Consider the following 17525-nt stretch of genomic DNA (forward strand, 5'->3'; position numbering starts at 1 on the left):
CAATCACAAGGATGGAGTCTGGTCCTGTACCCACTCGGCCCGGTCATGTGCTCAGGGGGATGGGGTGCCATCGTCCTCGTCAGGCCCGTGTGTGTGCAGAGGGGACACTGAGAGGCAGAGTACTGTGAGTGATGGCCCTGCCAAAACTGCACGGGGGCACTTCCCTAGAGCGGTGCTGGGGGCAGAGGAAGAAGAAAGGGCCGCCATGCCATGAAGGAAACCACAGTAGTGTCCACCATCATGAGCCCTTCAGATAAGTCACAGCCCCACCCCACATGTGGGCTCCTGTCAGCCCTCAGTAGCCCCTATTCTGATCAGTTAGGGATCAGACAGTAGAGCTTTGGGCTGGGCCCTGAGGGCTCCGTGTCTCTCGTCCCTCCAGCAGACAGGAGAGCGGCATGGCAGAGCTGTGGACAGAGTCAAGAGCTCTGGGCTCATTCCAGCTCTGTCGTGCACCCCTGAGCGAGTTACTCCACTTCCCTAGTCTTCTGTTTTCCCATCTGTGGCTGAGCTAGGTGATCTCTCAGCCCTGTCTCCGACAGTTCTGGGATGCGCAGGTTTTTTGCGTTGAGCCTGACCTCCTGTGCACCTATTGCCGCTGCCACACGTGTACACACTCACACCACACCTCTTCAGCTGCTCTTCAGTCCACGCAGGCAAGAGCCTACCCTTGACGTGGGGAGGTGAACAGGGCCACTGGAGGGGACCAGGAGGTCCCACTGGGAACGTTTTCCCAGGTAGAGATGCTCAGGCTCCTTGTTTACCCGTGGAACCCGGAAGACTGGCAGCAACCCCACCCTGGGGAGGGGGTGGATGGCAGGTGGCGGGCAGCTGTGCCTGCCCCCCTCTGACTCATTCCAAGGTGGGTTGGCTTGGCCCGCCTGGGCCCCAGGGAAGGCAGGGCTACAGGGGTGGGGCGGCCGGAAGAGGGCATGGGAGGGCTGGCAAGGAGCAGTGGCTGCCCAAGGGGCATCACCGCAGCCCTGAAATATGAGCAGAGGTTTTGTCCAGGAGCAAGGGTGCAGGGGGCGCAGTTGCTGGAGCTGGCGGCAGGGGGAGCATCTCCGCAGCACCAGCTCCGTCCCGGCCCCTTGTCTCCTCAGGGCCCCAATACACTCACTCACACCAAGACACTAAGGACTGATAGAGACCTCCTGGGTTTACCCTTCCCAAGTGTTTTTAATCAATTTTTGGAGGTGTGATTTACATACCATAAAATTCACTCTTTTTAAAGTATACAGTTCAGTGGGTTGAAGTATATTCAGTTGAATAATCCTTGCCACTAATTCCAAAACATTTTCATCACCTCGGAAAGAAACCCCATGCCCATTAGCAGTCACTCCCCGTTTCTCCAGATCAGAGCTGACCCTTCCTGCAGCCACAGCTCTGCCAGCTCACAAGAGACGGCTTTCCCGAGTCGGGTGAGAGGAGGAAGAGTCAGCAAGAAGTTCGTGGTGCTTTTAACAAAACAATCAGCCTGATGTAACCCACTTCTGTGAAACTGGCTTTCTCATCCCCAGGTGAAAGGACTTGGGACTGTCTCGGGGTGGCTGTACCAAGTCCTGGGATATCGGGCTGGGCCTGGCTTTGCCCCAGAGGGCAGGCAGGTGTGACCTGGGGTGTCACAGGATCGTGGAAGCCCTGGAGAGGCTTCTGGGCCTGCCCCTTACCTGGGGGCTTAGAAAGGCTAGCTGTTTAATCACAGGCGCACCCATGTGTACGTACTGTCAACTCAAGCCTTCAGCGAGGCCTAACTCAGCAAGACGCTGTTCTGAGTGCTGAGGGGTCACAGTCTTGGCTCCCAGAGTCCCCTCAAATGGCAGGAAGCTAAAACCTGAACTCAAAGCGTCTGCCTGTTCTAACACACTGAAGAGGAAAGGCAGGCAACTTAACAACGGGAGAGGGGGCATCCCAGGCAGGCAGGAGGGGAGCCTTACAGGATGAAGAGACACTAGATCTGGGCCTTGAAAGACGAGCAGAGATTTTCTCCAAGAGCAAGGGAGGAAAGCAGTTGCAGTAGCTGGCAGCAGGCAGAGCATCTCTGCAGCATCAGCTCCTTCCCGGCCCATTTTCTCTTCAGAGACCCAATAAACTCACTCACACCAAGACACTAATGGCTGATAGAGGCTTCCTGGGTTTATCCTTCCCAGGTGTTTTCTTTAAATCCCCCCAGCCCTTGGCAACCAGAATCTCCTTTCTGCCGCTATGGATTTACCTATCCTGGACATTTCATATAAATAGAATCACGGAATATGTGGCCTTTCAAGACTGGTTTCTTCAACTTAAAATAATGTTTTCAAGGTTCATCCATGTTGTAGTAGTATCAGTACTTCTCTCCTTTTCGCGGCTGAATAATAATTCCATTGCCTGGGTCTACCACATTGTTTATATATTCATCAACTGAGGTTGTTGCGTCATTCTAGTTGTTTCCGCATTTGGACTATTATGAATAATGCTGCTATAACATTTGTGTCCAAGTTTTTGTGTGGACATATGTTTTCAGTTCTCTTGGGTATACACCTAGGAGTTGAATTGCTGGGTCATATAGTAAATATGTTTAATTTTTTGAGGAATGACCAGCTGTGTTTCAAAATGGCTGCACCATTTTACATTCTCACCAGCAAAGTATGGGGGGGGGGTTCCCATTTCTCCACATCTTCACCACCACTTGTTATTATCCATCTTTTTTTTTTTTTTTTTTTTAAATACAGCCACCTGAGGGGGTGTGAAGTGCTATCTCACGGTGGTTTTGATTTTCATTTCCCTAATGACCTTCCAGGAGTATTTGCATTTAGTAAGAGACAATGCTTTAACCTACAGAAAAGATATCATCATCAGCCAAGGAGACCAGACTAGACCCTGGGATGGTAGAAGAAGGTACCTTTCTCTCAAGAATCAGATGTCCATTTGCTCATTAGAAATATTTGTAAATATTCGTTAAGCACCTATTACATGTCAAGCACTGTGCTCGACATTGGGGTTCGTTCACCAGTGAAGCAGACAGACATGGCCTCTGCCCAGATGGAGCTTACATTCTAGTGGAGGAGCTAAGCTTTGGACAGCTAGTAATTGCACAACTAGTCCTTTAATTGTTAGAATAAGCACTACAAGGAGAAGTTACAAAGCTAAGGGAAGGAGTAAAGGAGGAGCCTGAGCAGCCTCTCTGAGACACTGATGTTTTGAAAGTCCTGGATAAGAAGGCACGTGGCCTCTTAGAGGAGCTGGACTAAGCCAGTGGAGTCTGAATATACTGCAAGACAGGGACAGGACATGAAGCAGGAGAGGTGGTTAGGCCCAGATTAGACTTGAGGAGGGGTGGGGGGACTTTATTATGAGTATGAATGGAAGCCATTGGAGGGTTTTGATAATGGAAGCGATTGATCAATTTACATATTTTAAAGACCACTTTGGTAGCAGCTGCGAAGCAAAAAGGTTAGAGATCAAGGCAAGAGTGAGGGCAGAAAGACCAGTGAGGAGGTGATCGTGGCCATCCAAGAAAGAGACCACGGAGGCAGTAGTGAGACATGGACAGAGCCTGAGGAGGAGGTAGGAAGGCAGCCCTCGGTGATGGACGGCTAGGGGGACAGAGAAGGACCAGAAATCAAAGATGCCCTCTAGGCCTTTGGTTTGTGCTGTCTAGTCATTGAGATGAGCAAGGCTAGAGTGGCTGGGGCACAAGTGGCTGGGGCAGATGAGTGGGAGCTGAGTTTGGGGTGGCCAGGTGCCATCCCCACGGTGGTATCCAGGGAGCAGCCAAATTCTCCCACTTGGAGGTCATCTGTCATCTTCACATCCTCAAACACGGGAGAACACAGTGAAGAAATACGAATAGGCTGACAAGGGAGCGTGACACATTGCCTTAGGAGCCCATGTATGCTGGAATAGCACGAATGCACCTCTTCAGTGTGGAAATCTTCTGGCGTGAGCCTTCACCACCAGCAGAGTTGGCTGCCGTGAGCTGGGAGGGCCCTGCCGTCACAGGGGTGGCCTCAAGGTACTTCTTTTTGAGGTGGAAAGGCCTATGGTCACTTCCCTCCACACCTTCTACAACCAGCTCCCCCATTGCCCTCCCTTTGTACCTTTCTGGGGCCCCAGCCTAGTCCCCGTCATGACATGGTTCTGGCAGCCCTAGGCCATGGATCCCAGATGGGGCCCTGTCTTCCCTCAGGAGTCGTCCTCTGCCTCCCAAGGCCTCAGTGAGCACAGACGTGCATGCAGACAGGCCCAAGCTTGCGGCTGTGGTCCTGCCAACCATCCTCGCTTCTGCCCGCTGCGCATGCAGCCCAGCGTTGGGCAGGTTCCTCCACCCCTGGCTGCAGAGGGCATCAAGCTGCCCTGAGATTTCTCTGGCTTGGCCAAGGCCCATGAGAGGACTCAGGCCCGTGGTCCACATCGTGTTTGCATTCGTCTTCCCATCAAGCCTTGGTGCTAACGTGTTCTTACATGAGGGACCAGGTGCCTGGTGAGAATGCTCAGCCAGACATTAGGAGCCCTGAGGCCTTGTTACAACACATACTGGACTCTGGAAGGCCCTTCCCTGCTCTCTTTCCTCACTCCTCCTTGGCAATGTAACCGAAGGGCAGGACAACCTCTAGGGTCCTCCCGGCAATGAGATTTTATAACTCATAGGCGTGGTCACCTCAGCTGTTTGTCTTCTCTGTCCTTTTCTTAGTTCCCTGGGTCTCACTGACCCAGAAGCATGTGGGTCCCAGCCTTGTGTGGGGTTGAGCAGAGGTGGGAGACGTCAGCAGGGGTGGGGCTCGAGGATGCCAGACTAGCAGCAGGCATGATGTGGAGGGAAGGTGGGAGCTGGCCCTACCCGCTGGGTTTTATCAGCGAGCTCCTCAGACATATACAGAGGCAGAGCTGTGTATACACTCCCAGTCCCGTGCTCCAATCTGTCTCCCCACACGTCTAAACACTCAGGGCGCCAAGTGCCTGCCCTCCTCCTCCTCCTCTCATCCCCCCACTTACTTCGGGGGATGGTGGAGACTCAGTACCCCTGAGGAGACAGGACCGGCCAAGGTAGGATGGGCCACCTCAGTCAGGAGGCCTCTGCTGGGTGGGCATGAGAGGCCCTCAGAGCCACAGAAGCTGAGGGGGGAGCAGGAACCGGTTTCTAGCTGCCCAGTATGGATACACAGCCTAAGAGGTTAGCTAACAGATAAAGACTGAAATTTGGGGCAAGAATTTTCACTTGAAACCAGGCTTCTGGATGCCATCCCATAGGGGAGCAGTGCTTTTGTGATTTTCGCTTATCAAATGAATGTGATCCATCAGGTGTGCAGTCTGGGTCAGCAGCCTTGAAGCCCAGTCTTGCTGTCACCTAGTTTCCACACCCCAGCTGTCCCCCAGCCCTCTCCCCAGCAACGTGAAGCCCCGGATTTATGGCCTGGGCTGTCCAAGGCCTGGAGGCTCCCTCCAGAGGCAACAGCTGACCGGGTGGGGGAGGTGGAGGCTGCCTGGTGAGGGAGGACATGAAGGCGGCCCTGGATGCTTACGGAGACGCGCATAGCGGCCTTTGTAGCATTTCTGGGCGGCTTGGCCCAACTCTGGGACAAAGAGGGGAGAGACGGAAGCTAGGGTTCTCCCCACATGTCCCTAGATTGCAGAAAATTACAGTGTCCAAAAAGGTGCCATCTCCCTCAAAGCCCAGCTCCCTGTAATCACGCCCTGGTCCATGAGAGCCCCAGCAGGGCAGACAGATATAAATGTCTCCTCCCTGAACCCCTGTGACTTGCCCCCCACATAAGACATGGTGCCTCATCCACCTGCAGCGGAGCCCCCAGAAAGGCAGGCAGGCAGGCAGGCAGGCAAGCAGCAGAGGTGGGCCCTTATGCCAGAAGATGGAGCAGTTTCTGCTAGCCTCTCATGCCCTCCAAAAAAAGAAAATCTTCCCAGCCTTTGAAGGTTTGCCTGGAGCGAGGGTGCAAGGTGGTGCTGGGCAGATGGTCCAAGCTCACGGTGGCCTCCCCTTGGCCTTGTTGGTGACCTGGGAGGGACCACCAGACCTTCCCCCCACCCCAGCCATTCCTACAGTCTCTGATCGTCCAGCTTTGAGATGGGCCATGAAGGAGGTGATTCCTGGGGCCCAGAGGTGGTCTCAGTGGGTCACCGGCACGTGTCTCTCGTACCTCCAGTGAGCACTACCCTATCATCCTGGTCGGGGCACGCCCGCAAGTGCAATGAGACAGCCAAGTCCTATTGTGTCAACGGAGGCGTCTGCTACTACATCGAGGGCATCAACCAGCTCTCCTGCAAGTAAGTCACCAGTGGGGGCAGCCATGGGGGCAAGGGCAGGGGGAGAGAGGCTGGGGCAGAAGTGGAGGGCTCTAGGAAAAGTGAGCTTCAAGATACTAATAAGGGGTCTCCAAGGGGTGTAGACAGGGAGGTTTGCCCCACTTCCTAGCCCTTTCCTGGAATACAGGGAGATGTAAGCTCTAAAGGGCTCAGGGCTTCTGCAGTCCCAGTTTCCCAGGTCCCTACCCACCCCATCTTCCAATGTCCACCCTTTCACCAACACCTTCTAGGGAGATGGCGAGACCAGTCTATGCCCGGGGCACTGGATTCTCTCTCTCTCTCTCTCTTCCCCTCCCCATCTCTCAGCAACTTTCCAAACTTTGTTCTGATGAACATTGCCCAGGGTGCATCTTCCCCAGCAGTGAGGAGCCTGGCAGGGTCAGGAAGGGCACACGTCCCAGAGCCCTTGCTAGCTGAGCTCTGCTCTTATAGCCTTGAGGGAAGAAGAGGGCTCTGCCCCCAGTGCTCGCCTCAGGACCTGGCTCTTCTCCCTGCCCAGCAGGACCCCAGTGCCCAGATATGCCCTGGCTGCTGCCTGTGCCACTTCAGTCCCTAGCCCCTCTCTGGGGAGTGAAGGGCCACCAGCAAGGACATCACTCTGGGTGTGGCTGAGTGGGGGAGGTCAGGGTTGAGGAAAAGCTCATGTTGGGACTCTGCCTCCCCCCAAGAGCTGCCCCGAAGGAACTCCCAGGATCTGAGGACCCCCTGCTCCCCACCCTTAGCAAACAGGATAGGTGGGAGCACAGTGATCAGGGAGGGCTTGTTCAGGCCCAGCCACATCTTCTGGGAGCCAGGCCCCCACTGCCCCCTTGACAGATTCTCTGGTGGGTGAGCAAGGAACGGGTAGGGGAGCTTGGTGAGGGCAGCACAGGTTCTGGCCGGATCCTGAGTAGAGGGAGGGAGGCCTAGTTCACAACTTTGGGTTTCAAAGCAGCCCAAGCCTAGGGCACTGGCGATGTGCCAAAGCTGCCCCACTGCCGTGGCATCTGGGCAAGGGCCAACAGAGTACTGATGAAGAGTCACAGAGAGAGGCGTTTGCCCTCCCCACAGATAAGGTCAGATTCAGCGCTCCTCAGCTTTCCTGCCTTTGGCCTCCAGCTCCAGAGCTGCATCTCCCTCCTGACTACAGCCTTGGCCAAAGACCCCTCCACCTCACAGCATGATAACGAGGGGCCACACCTCCTTCACGCCCTCCCCTCAGTGCTGGGTGAGCTGAGCCTGGACTGCCAGGCACACCTGTGCCTCTTGCTCCAGCTGGCCTCCTTTGCCAGCATCCACCTCGGCTCCACCTTTCACCTGCTGCCATCCGCCTTCCAGCCTCCCCCATCCTGAATCTCAAGGGACAGTCCCAAAAGCAACAGCAGGTCCCCCAGGGAAGTTCTCAGTCCAGACTCAGCCCCTCATCCTTCCTCTCTCTTTCTGCCTCTAGGAAGCTGCCACATTAGTGCCACAGACCCTGGGGAACATTCTAGCCTTGAAAATGCTCTGAGCACTTTGGAACAGATCTATAGAAATGCATAAGCGTTCTGGAATACCTCACAGAGATGGGCCAGCCCTGGACCCCTTCTTCTTGTCCCCCACAACAAACACATACACACCAGGCCTCTCTTCTTCCCTAGCCCCTTGGATCCCAGAACCTTGAAGGGATCCAGCATTGTCACTGGCTCCAGACAGAAAAGGTTTCAGCCACCCGGGACAGGTGTCGGGGCTGAGGAGGGCCATGGGACCCAGGACTCCAGTGCCAGAGTTTAGTGTGGGAAAGAGTAGTGAGCTATAGGATTCCCAGGGGGCCCTGCCGCAAGGCTGTACCCCTAGGACTTTCTGGGTCCCGCCCAGCTAAGTCTGAGAGGAGCAGAAGGCAGGAGCCTGAGCCACTGTGAAGATGCTGTCCTGTTTCCCCTTCCCACCAGGGCAACTGGGGTTCACTGCTTAGAACCTGAGCTTGGTACCCAGAACCACCACCTCCCCATCTCAGCCTGTCCTGGGTCAGCCCCAGCCAGGGCTCCTGGAACCAACTTCCCTGATGCCCTGAGCCCTCAGGGGAGAGGGGCATCCCTGGCGGGGATTGCAATCAGGAGGGCAGGTCCTCACAGCTGTGCTGGAGAAGGGCAGGGGGGAGGGGGGCAGGGCAGAACCCAGAGGCCATTCTGGGGGTGGGTGAGCTGGGAGGGAAGGGGGGTAGGCCTCTTGGGGTTCCTGATGACACCCTGAATGGAATGCATGGAATAAAAAGGAAAGAACTTAGGAAACGGAACTCACGTCGTACCATTTGTGCTGTTTGTTTACTTTTTATTTTGATTTTTTTGCATTTCCGCTTAGCTTGGATAATGAAACTAGACTGGTCAGTTTCATTCCAGTTTCTACAAAAATCAGTTTTCCTTCCTGGTTTTCTGACACTTGTTGTTGTGTATTGGTTCAGAGCCCTGCGGGGAGTGTTGGAAAGCAGGCACACTCCGTCCCAACTGTTTTACTGTTTTTCTAGAATTCAGAGCCAAAAGAAACAGTGTCACTGATACTGAATTTTGTTTTAAAAAAGGAAAGCTTAGGGGGATTTGAAAACGGGGGTCCAAATCAAGGTGACCGCCTCCTGTCTGGGCCAGACAGGGGCCTCTGCACTTCCTCTTGCTGCTTTCTCCTCTTCTCTCCGTGTTTTTATAGAGCACGGTTGGTGCGTGACTCTTGGGGACTGGTTCAGGGGATGATGACAGAACAAGACTCTCTTTCCAGCCCTGTGCACATACCAGTGGCATGCCTCCCTTTCCCATCAGCTCACCCCCCATCCCCTCTGCTCCCATGTCCAGGTGATTTCCCCCATCCCATGCCCATCTGCCTGCTCATCCTCTCCACCCACACCCCTCATGAGGCCAGAGACCCTTCACTCCCTCCAGTGCCCGGGGCACACCCTCATCCTTCCATCCTCCCTCTCCCCTGGGTGAGGGCAGCACACATGGCATTATCCCCAGGCTACCAAAAGAAGAAACTGAGGCCCGGGGGGTGGGGTGGGAAAACGGGGAGGCAGAGTCCCAGCCTGTCACCCCAGATGCAGCCCGTGGGCTCTCCTCTCTGCCCCTCTCTCACCCCTGCTCTTCTCCAGCCCTGAGCACAGACCTTCCCGTAGTCAAGGATAACAGCTTGGGGGGAAGGGCTGGGCAGCCTGTTACCTGCCACTCCTAATCTGTCCTGTGTCCCTGAAACTCAGGGGGTCAATCCCTGTTTGAGTGGGAACTCACTACCAGCCAGCCACCCACACCAAGTTCAGGCCCTGCTCCTGGTTGATAGGCTAATGTAGCCTGTACCCTGTTACCAGGTCCTGGCAGCAGGGTAGAGAGGCTGTAGGCCCACCCCCAGAGCCTTCCGTAGGGAAGCCCCAGCCTCCTGGACGTGGCTCATTCTCAATAAGCAGGGCTAACGAGAGAACAGGAGTGTCCAAAAGCCCCGTGAAAGGAGCCAGTGCCTGAGGAGCAGCACAGGTGTTAGTCCTCCCAGCCCCGTGCAGTGCCCATCCCCCCCACCTTCTCCTTTGTTCAGCCAGTGGGCACTTTCCCAGGGCAGGAAGGTTAGGACTATATCGCACAACTCCAGGAGGCTTGTTCGTGTTGTACACGGTGTCCACAGCACCACCTGGAGCTGTGCAACTCTGTGGCCACGAATAATACGAGGACAGAGTCGGGGTAGTCCAGGCTGGGTGTGGGGCCAGGAACGCAGGGATGTGCTCAGTTACCCTCCGTCTCCAAGAGCCACGGGAAAGCATCCTCTCAGCAGTGGGAATAAATTCCCCTCTGTCCCCTCCTGCCCCCGCACTCCCCCATTTTCTCTTACACACACACAGGTTCTTCCTGTCTCCAGGAGCCAGGCTAATCTCAGACACTGGACACAGTCAAGCCTATCTCTTTCTTATTCCTGATTGCAAGAGTCATTTTGGCAACGTCCTGGGTCTTTATCGTCCACCCCCAACGATGCTGCTGCTTGAAAAGCCACTCCTGCGCCTCTAGTCCCATCCCAAGTGGAATCAGTTTCCGAGAGCTGAGGAGGAAGGGCTGAGCCTGAGTGGAGCTGGTCGGAAAGCCTTAGCCACTGCCTCCATTTTCCTGGGCTGGGATGACTGGGGACGAGGGCGAGGGGTCAGAAAAGGACGTATTGACAAAGTTGTAGCCTCCTCCTCCGAGCCACCCTGTTCAACAGGATGAGCGTGCATCAGCTTCACGTGCAGGCTCTCCCGCTTCTCCAGACACACTTCCCCCCCTCCACTGCCATTCATTAGCCAGGCATACCTGCACACACACTGCCCCGGCTACAAGGACCAGCCTCCTGCCTCCCCTGAGGGAGACACAGTAAGGCCCAGAGAGACTCCAGCTATCTGCTCATCAACCACTCCCAATCCTCCAGGCTAGATTGGAGGCCACAGGGTTTTTGTGAGGGTCTATCACAGTCAATCGCCATCACCCCCTGTAAGTTCAAGGGGCTACTGATGGTTGGTATACACTAGAATGCTAGGGTACATTCACCTCTTGGGGAAGTTTACTGATTAAGGTCATTGACCTGTTATTGAGGGGACGCTGGTAATGGGCTTACCTAATTTCCTAATTTAGAAGAGGCAGAAGAGCATAGACCCATCTTTGAGTAGGGGGCAGTGCGGGAGGGTCAGTCTGGCCCTATCTGTAAGCTTCCCTTAAGTATCTGGCCTTGCTGGGGTTCAGAAGAGAGTACAAGGGCTGGGCATGTCTCCCAGAAATCTACAAGACAGGGACTCGAGGGGAGAGTGGCAGCCAGGGAGCAGAAGGAAGTGGACCTTGGGGGTTAAGGACAAGGTCAGGGAGATGGGAGTGGGTGGTTCTCTGCAGGAGGCAACGTGGGAGAATGAACTCCCGCTCGAGCCAGGCAGTGATGGAGGAGCAGGTCGTGGGGAAAGGGCAGGTGTCCCAGGCAGCCAGTTGGCCCCCTGATGCGGAACAGGCTTCAGCCCCGACCCCACCCCACCACCGTGATTCTTGCCACCTGAGGCCAGATGCCCCACACCTGCCCTCAGCCCACCAGCTTTGGGATGCTGGTAATTCAGGCTTCTCTCCGCCCTCACCTGTTCCCCATAAGCTTTTCCTGTGTATATTGCTCTAGGGCAGCCTTCCCCAAACCGTATGTTCACAAGGATTCCTCAAAAAACAACGTCCAAGGTCAAATAAATTTGGAACATAGTGGAAAGTTCAGCTCTTTCCTCCTACAGAACTTTTCATAGCCTTTCATGTGCTAGCGTGCACTGCAACTCTACAAGGAAGCCTGGGAATGGATTTCCTAAACTTACTTGGCCACAGAACCCTCTTTGAAAGAACAGATGAGACATCTCCAAGGCCCCTTTTGCTGTAGGCACACAGTCTGGGAACAGCATTCCCAAGTTCTCCTTTGAGCTTTCTGGGGTCTGTTTCATGGATGAGAAAACCTGCCCAGGGCCCTGGAGAGAACCCTTTGGTACGGCTTGGAAGGAATGGCTCCCCAGAACTTGGTATTCCAGAAGACTCCCAGCCCCCCAGCCTACTGACTGCCTGGCACCAAGGGTCTACAATTCTGGCTTCACGGGGCCCCAGGCAGGTCAGAAGGGAAGTCTCAATGACCATTAGGACCTTTAGGCAGTAAGTTCCCAATTTCCCCACCCTGCTTCCCCAAATCATCTTCTTCCCTCCCACTCCCCCGCTTCCCCACCACCTGGAGCCACATCTATTAGAGAGATTTTTAAGGAGATTTCCGAGCCCTCCACCCAGCCCCGACTCCAGCCCCTTCAGCAACGAGTGTGCCCCAGCGCTCGACTTGGTTTTCTCATTCATCACTGTGCACTTTGATTTCTAACCTAAGCCTCGCGGATGATGCCAGTTTGTTCTGTGATTTTTCCCCTTTTCCTTCTCCAGATGTCCAAACGGATTCTTCGGACAGAGATGTTTGGAGAAACTGCCTTTGCGATTGTACATGCCAGATCCTAAGCAAAGTATGTTTGAAGATACAAACACGAGTCCCTGCTCCTTAGAAAGCTTCCGGGTGCAGTCCCCCCCCACTCCTCACCCCGTTGTAGGACATAGGGCCAGGGGTGTTGGTTGTTTTGATCTTTGGCTGTTTTGTTTTTTTGTATTTTGGCTTGTTAGTTCTTTTGTTTTGCTTTTTCATTTTTGGCCTAATCCTTGGGTTGAAAGTTCAGGGCTGCAGGTAAGGGGCAGAGTGGCAAGGCCGGTACAAATGGTAACAGTGGCAAGGAACCCAGCTGGCATTGGCAGGAGCCCGTGCCGGGGTGTTGCAATGCCTATGTCTTGCTATCCTGGCTCTCTCTTTCTGGTTTTCTTTCTTTTGGTAGGTGTCCTGTGGGATACACCGGGGACAGGTGTCAGCAGTTCGCAATGGTCAACTTCTCCAGTATGTCTCTTTCTTCTATTTCTTTCCTTCCCTGGTAACTGACAGTTCTTCCCCCACCCTACCCCCAACCCCTTGGGAAGGATGGGGCCTTGCTTAGAGAGATTGGGGTGGGCCGGGAAACGCGGTGGGATGTCCTAGGCTCCTCTCAGTCCTCATCAGAAGCCTGTGCGTGTTACTGAACCAAACTTGGGTCCCCTACGCCAAACACACAGCAAAGCTAACCTACTAAACCGGATAGAGGTGAAAGAAAGAACAGCACTAGTTGTAAGGTGTGAAGCAAAGAATACGAGGGGCTCATGGGAAGGGTTTTTAAAGACTGGGGGAGGGAGGGGTCACGAGGTGCGTGATCAGCTCATGCTCAGTCCTCTGATTGGTTGATGGTGAGGTAACAGGGTGATGTTTCAGGAATCTCAATCATCAACCTTCTGGTTCCAATCAGCCTAGGGCTGGGGGTGGTCATCATGCAGTTAACTTCTAACACCTGGTGGGATTTTAGTATCTGCAAAACAACTCAAGGATATACCAAAGGTCCTTGACTTTGTTTTATGGCTAAACTCTTATTATTTTGTCTCGTTTGTTTTCCTTTGTTTCTGCATTTTCTCACTTCTCTGATTAAATCTGCTCTTTGGAACTCCAGGAGAAAGGCCTAGGAGGCTAAAGCTTTTCTACAAACAAGAGGCAGGGGTCACTGGGGGGGGTCTTTCCTGGGGAAGCACCTGCAGGGTCCTGCTCGGTTTCACACAGAGGAGACTGATACACCCCCTGCCTCATGGTGCTGTACTGCCTGGTCGCAGTAACACTGAATTCTCTCTGCAGCTGCTCAGAGCCAGGCTCAGGCCTCTTCACCACTGGGGTCAGGCAGCCTGGCCAGGATGGGAAGAAGCATTTGCAGAGCCCTCACCTGCCTCTCAGAGCCTGTCTGAGGATGTCAGGCTGTTGGTGGGGCCAGGCAATGAGTGTGTGCACATGTGTGCTCGTGTGTTTGAGAGAAACAAGTTCTCAGAAAGCCTGCCTTTCCATCTGGCCAGAGTTTGTTTTGGTTTGATTTGGGGTGATGGGGGAGAGTGGGGAAGGGGGATTGAGGGAAAATAGGTTCCAGGGCAGTGGAGTCTTTCCATGAAGACCAGAGACATCTGTGCAACTAGATGTTGGAGTAGGGGTGAGGGTTGCCGCAAATACTAAGGCATAGAGGGAAGAAGGAATCAAGGGGTAACTGGTGACTCTCTCCAGGCCCTCTCTGGTCTCAGTCCCCATCCAGGACTTCATTCCCTTCCTTTCTTCCATCTCTGAAGTTGGAGCTTTCTGGTTTGCACAGTCTGCCGAGAAAAGTGTGACCCCTGGAGCTGAAAGATGAGGCCCTAACTGTGGCGTGTTTTATTGGGGGCTGGGAGCAGTGCCTTCAAGTGCCATCAGGTGGAGGTGGAGCAGAGCAGAAAGCCACAGGCTGGCCATGGACTGCATTTGGTGCCCAGCAGTCCACTGGCCTGCAAGGCGGGACCGTGTCCCCCATCCTCCAGAGCACGCTAGGCCCCTGCTCGCCCCACCACCCACCTCCTCCTCTCCAGGGAGGACAGATGGGTCCCATGAGGAATTAGAACTAGATTGATGGTGCCTGGGCATGAAGAGGCCGAGGGAGGGACCCAGGGGGCCATTTAGGTAGCCCTTAGAGAAAAGGGGTTTGGGGCTCAGGGTAGAGAAAGGAGCCTTCCGATCCTTCTCAGACCACAGCACAAAAGCCTAGACATTCCCTGCACAGGAACCTGGAAGCCAAGATTCGAAGAGGAGAGGCGCCAGGGAGGTCGGGGCTGGTCAGCCCAGGTGGTCAACTCTCTTAATAGAGTGTTGGGGGCAGCGCTGTCCTCAGGCCCCTCCCATTGGAGGCCAGGGAGGAAGGCCATGGGGATAAGAACAGAGCCTGTGGGCACGTGGCCCAACAGAATTCTCCAGAGCCCAGGCTCCAGGAAGAATTGCAGAGTCAGATCCAGCCCCATTGGAGGACCGTAGGTCAGGAGGGCAGAGCAGCCAGGTGGGGCTGAGGACCTGGGGAGAGAGGCAATGGAGGGCCTATTCCTTTTCACCCTTAGGCCCAGAGCCCTCCTAGCTTATGGGACTGTTCTGAACAGGGATTCCCAGCCCATCCTGAATCTGAGCAGCAGAGCCTCCAAAACTCGGCCACTGTCCAAGCTTTTCTGCCAGCTGGGCTGCTTCAGCTTGCAGCTCAGATCTTCTGGGAGGGTCAGCAGGGCCCCGGGAGCCCAGAAAAGAGCCTGGAAATGCAGCCTTTCTGCCTAGTGTTACTGGGATCCTTGCTGGTACCTTTTGGTAAAGGATTTATACTCTTCAAGCACTTTGCCCAGAGCACTTCATGCACTGCTCTATCAGATAATTATTGAAAAAGGAGTGAAAAATGCTAACTTAAGTGTTCAGGCTTCGATTCAGATGGACCTGAATAAAATTGCCAGCAGCTGAGCTTACTGTTCTGGGGCCTCATTTAACCTCTCTGATTTTGTTTTCTCATCTGTAAAATGGGGATAGTGGCATTTATGCCTTTAGGGTTGCTGTGAGGATGAAGTGAAGTGATGCACACCAAGGGCTTAGTCAAGGGCCTGCTGTTGTTTGAACACAGCTGAGCTCCTCTTCCAGCTACTGCTGGCGTGGGAGTGGAGGCCAGAGGGGCAGCATCAGTCCCCTGGAGGCTGACTCCCAGCACATCCTGAGCAAAGTGTCTGACCTTCCCCCTCTGCCCGGACAGCCTCTAGACCAGGTTACCTTTTGCGGAGCCCACGGAAACAGAGCCTGCAGCCGCAGTAGCCCTTTAAAGCTTCTCCTTCTTCCCTTGACAGCCCCTCTACTTCCCAAGAGTCAAAACTTGTACACCTGGATACCCACCATATACAAAAGCACGCACATCTGCACACACACACACAAACACATGCCTGCACTTGCACACAAACACACATGTGCTGACACCTGCTCACACACACACAAGCACACAAGCACATGCTCCGGGGTCAACATCAGGGCCTCCTTGTCCAGGTGCCTGTGACCAGGTGTCGTAGGACATGTCCAGGATGAAGACTTTGCCTGTTGTCTGATAAGCCTGGCCCTGCTGGGAGTCCAGCCAGCATCAGGCTGCCATGGTTACTGGTCAGTATGCAAATTTCTGTTCAGTAGGACCCATCTGTGACTCGGTGGTATCACTCCATCCTGGCTGAGTGGCAGTCAGTGAATATGATGAGCGGGAGACTGTTTTTTTGATTTTGGGTTTTTGGGGTGTTTTTGTTTTTGTTTTTTGCTGGGCTGACATGGCTGCAGGCCCCTCAGAATCCATCCCCGGGGAGAGGGAAGCAGGGCTGCCTTTTAGTGACTTCTCAGTGACATCACCAGTCCTGCCAGCCACCACTGTCTACCCAAAACAGTACTGGCCTTTGACTCAAAGGGGAGGCCAGGCAGGAGTCCCAAAAGCTGCTGCTGCTACTACTTGGTTCCCAGAGGAGTGATGCAGGAGAAAACTCTTAAATGGCTTTGGGAGCCCTGCTCACTTCTCCAGATGGTCATTGTCCTGAGGACTAGCCAGTCAGGTCTGCCCAGGGACTCAATGGGCAGGAATAGCCATGGCTTAGCCCCAAGAGACCAGAGACCTGGCCTCCAGTCTCCCTTCCGCCTTCTAATTGGCTATGTGACCTTGGGAAAGTGTCCTAGCACTACTGGGCCCTAGCTGCCTCATCTAATACAAACACCACCAAAAGTGGAGCCCAGACCAGCTCTGTGAACCACAGTTCTCTTAGTGTCTGGGGTGCTGTGGTCAAGCTGGGCTGTTCTCTGTGGGGAACCTGGCTGGATATCCAAACATTGTGAGTTCTTTCGAGCTGCCTGGAGGGTCCCTGGGGCTACAGGATTAACTGCTCAGTGAGAGTTGCCCCCGAGGACCCTTTCAGTTTGTCAAGTTTGTACTGCCTGCTTAGCACAGCTGGCCAGCCCTGGGAGGCCCTGGGAGAGGAGTGGACTTGCTATGCTTATGGTGACTCCTACCTCCAAGCAGTAAGCGTAAGACTGCAAAGAAACCACATTCAAGATCACCCGCAACCTCAGATTTAACAGGAGTGCACAGAAGGGCTCATGTTTAGAAGAGCTGGGGTCCGTGCTTCAAGGGTGTGGTCTCTGCATGGAACTGGGGGTCAGAGCCCCAGGATCTTCCTCAAGGCTCTTTCAGTCAGAGCCATCCTACTCTCTTGCCCTTTTCCAACTGCATAACCCTCTGGAATCCCTATCAGGAAGCAGGGGAGAGATCCAGAGCTAGACAGCGCACAGGACTTCCTGCTCATGTCCCCGTGCTCCCCTTCCTCTGCAGGAGATGAGAACATCAGACCACAATTCCACCTCCTGCCTGGGTCTAGCGGAACTTGCTGTGCACGTGCGGAGGCAGTGAAGCAAGCCCTTGCACACTGCCTCGCCTGTCTTTTTTTTTTTTAATTTTTATTGGAGTCTAGTTGATTTAAAATGTGTTAGTTTCTGCTCTCACTGTGTACAGGCACTTTTGACAGATGAGGAAACAGAGACTATGTATGACTTGCCCACATGCACACAGCACTAGGGACAAAACTGAGACTCGAGGCCTGCAATCAGGTGCTGGCTGTTACCTTAGAATGGTAGGTGAGCTTTTCAAAAGCACTGGGGAGATTTCTGGGCTCCCACCCCAGAGCCTGGTTCCATTGGTCTGGATGATTCTGAAGGACAGCCGAGTTGCAGACCTCAGAGATCCCATGGCCAGGCCTGATCCCCATTTAACTGATGAAAGACTGAGAGCCAGATAGGCGGGGTACCATGGGGTCGCA

General features: G+C 54.2%; 1 protein-coding gene across 7 annotated transcripts in view; it reads left to right on the top strand.

Annotated features, from left to right (window-relative positions):
* NRG2 (neuregulin 2) overlaps positions 1–17525 on the top strand; it is a 180060-nt gene that overhangs the window by 148915 nt on the left and 13620 nt on the right. For 4 of the 7 annotated variants that reach the window (XR_014261656.1, XM_082454111.1, XM_082454113.1 and 1 more), the window contains exons 4-5: positions 6141–6261; positions 12632–12690. Coding sequence is in view for 6 of the 7 variants with exons in the window: in XM_082454111.1 (XP_082310237.1) it covers positions 6141–6261; positions 12632–12690 (180 nt within the window). In the remaining variant the exon portion in view is untranslated. Of the gene's footprint in view, positions 1–6140; positions 6262–12194; positions 12276–12631; positions 12691–17525 lie in introns of all 7 variants that reach the window. The other 3 variants (XM_082454112.1, XM_082454115.1, XM_082454116.1) reach the window with 2 other exon arrangements.

The sequence above is a fragment of the Balaenoptera physalus genome, assembly GCF_965194825.1.
Source record: "Balaenoptera physalus genome assembly, chromosome: 3".
Classification (NCBI taxonomy): Eukaryota; Metazoa; Chordata; class Mammalia; order Artiodactyla; family Balaenopteridae; genus Balaenoptera; species Balaenoptera physalus.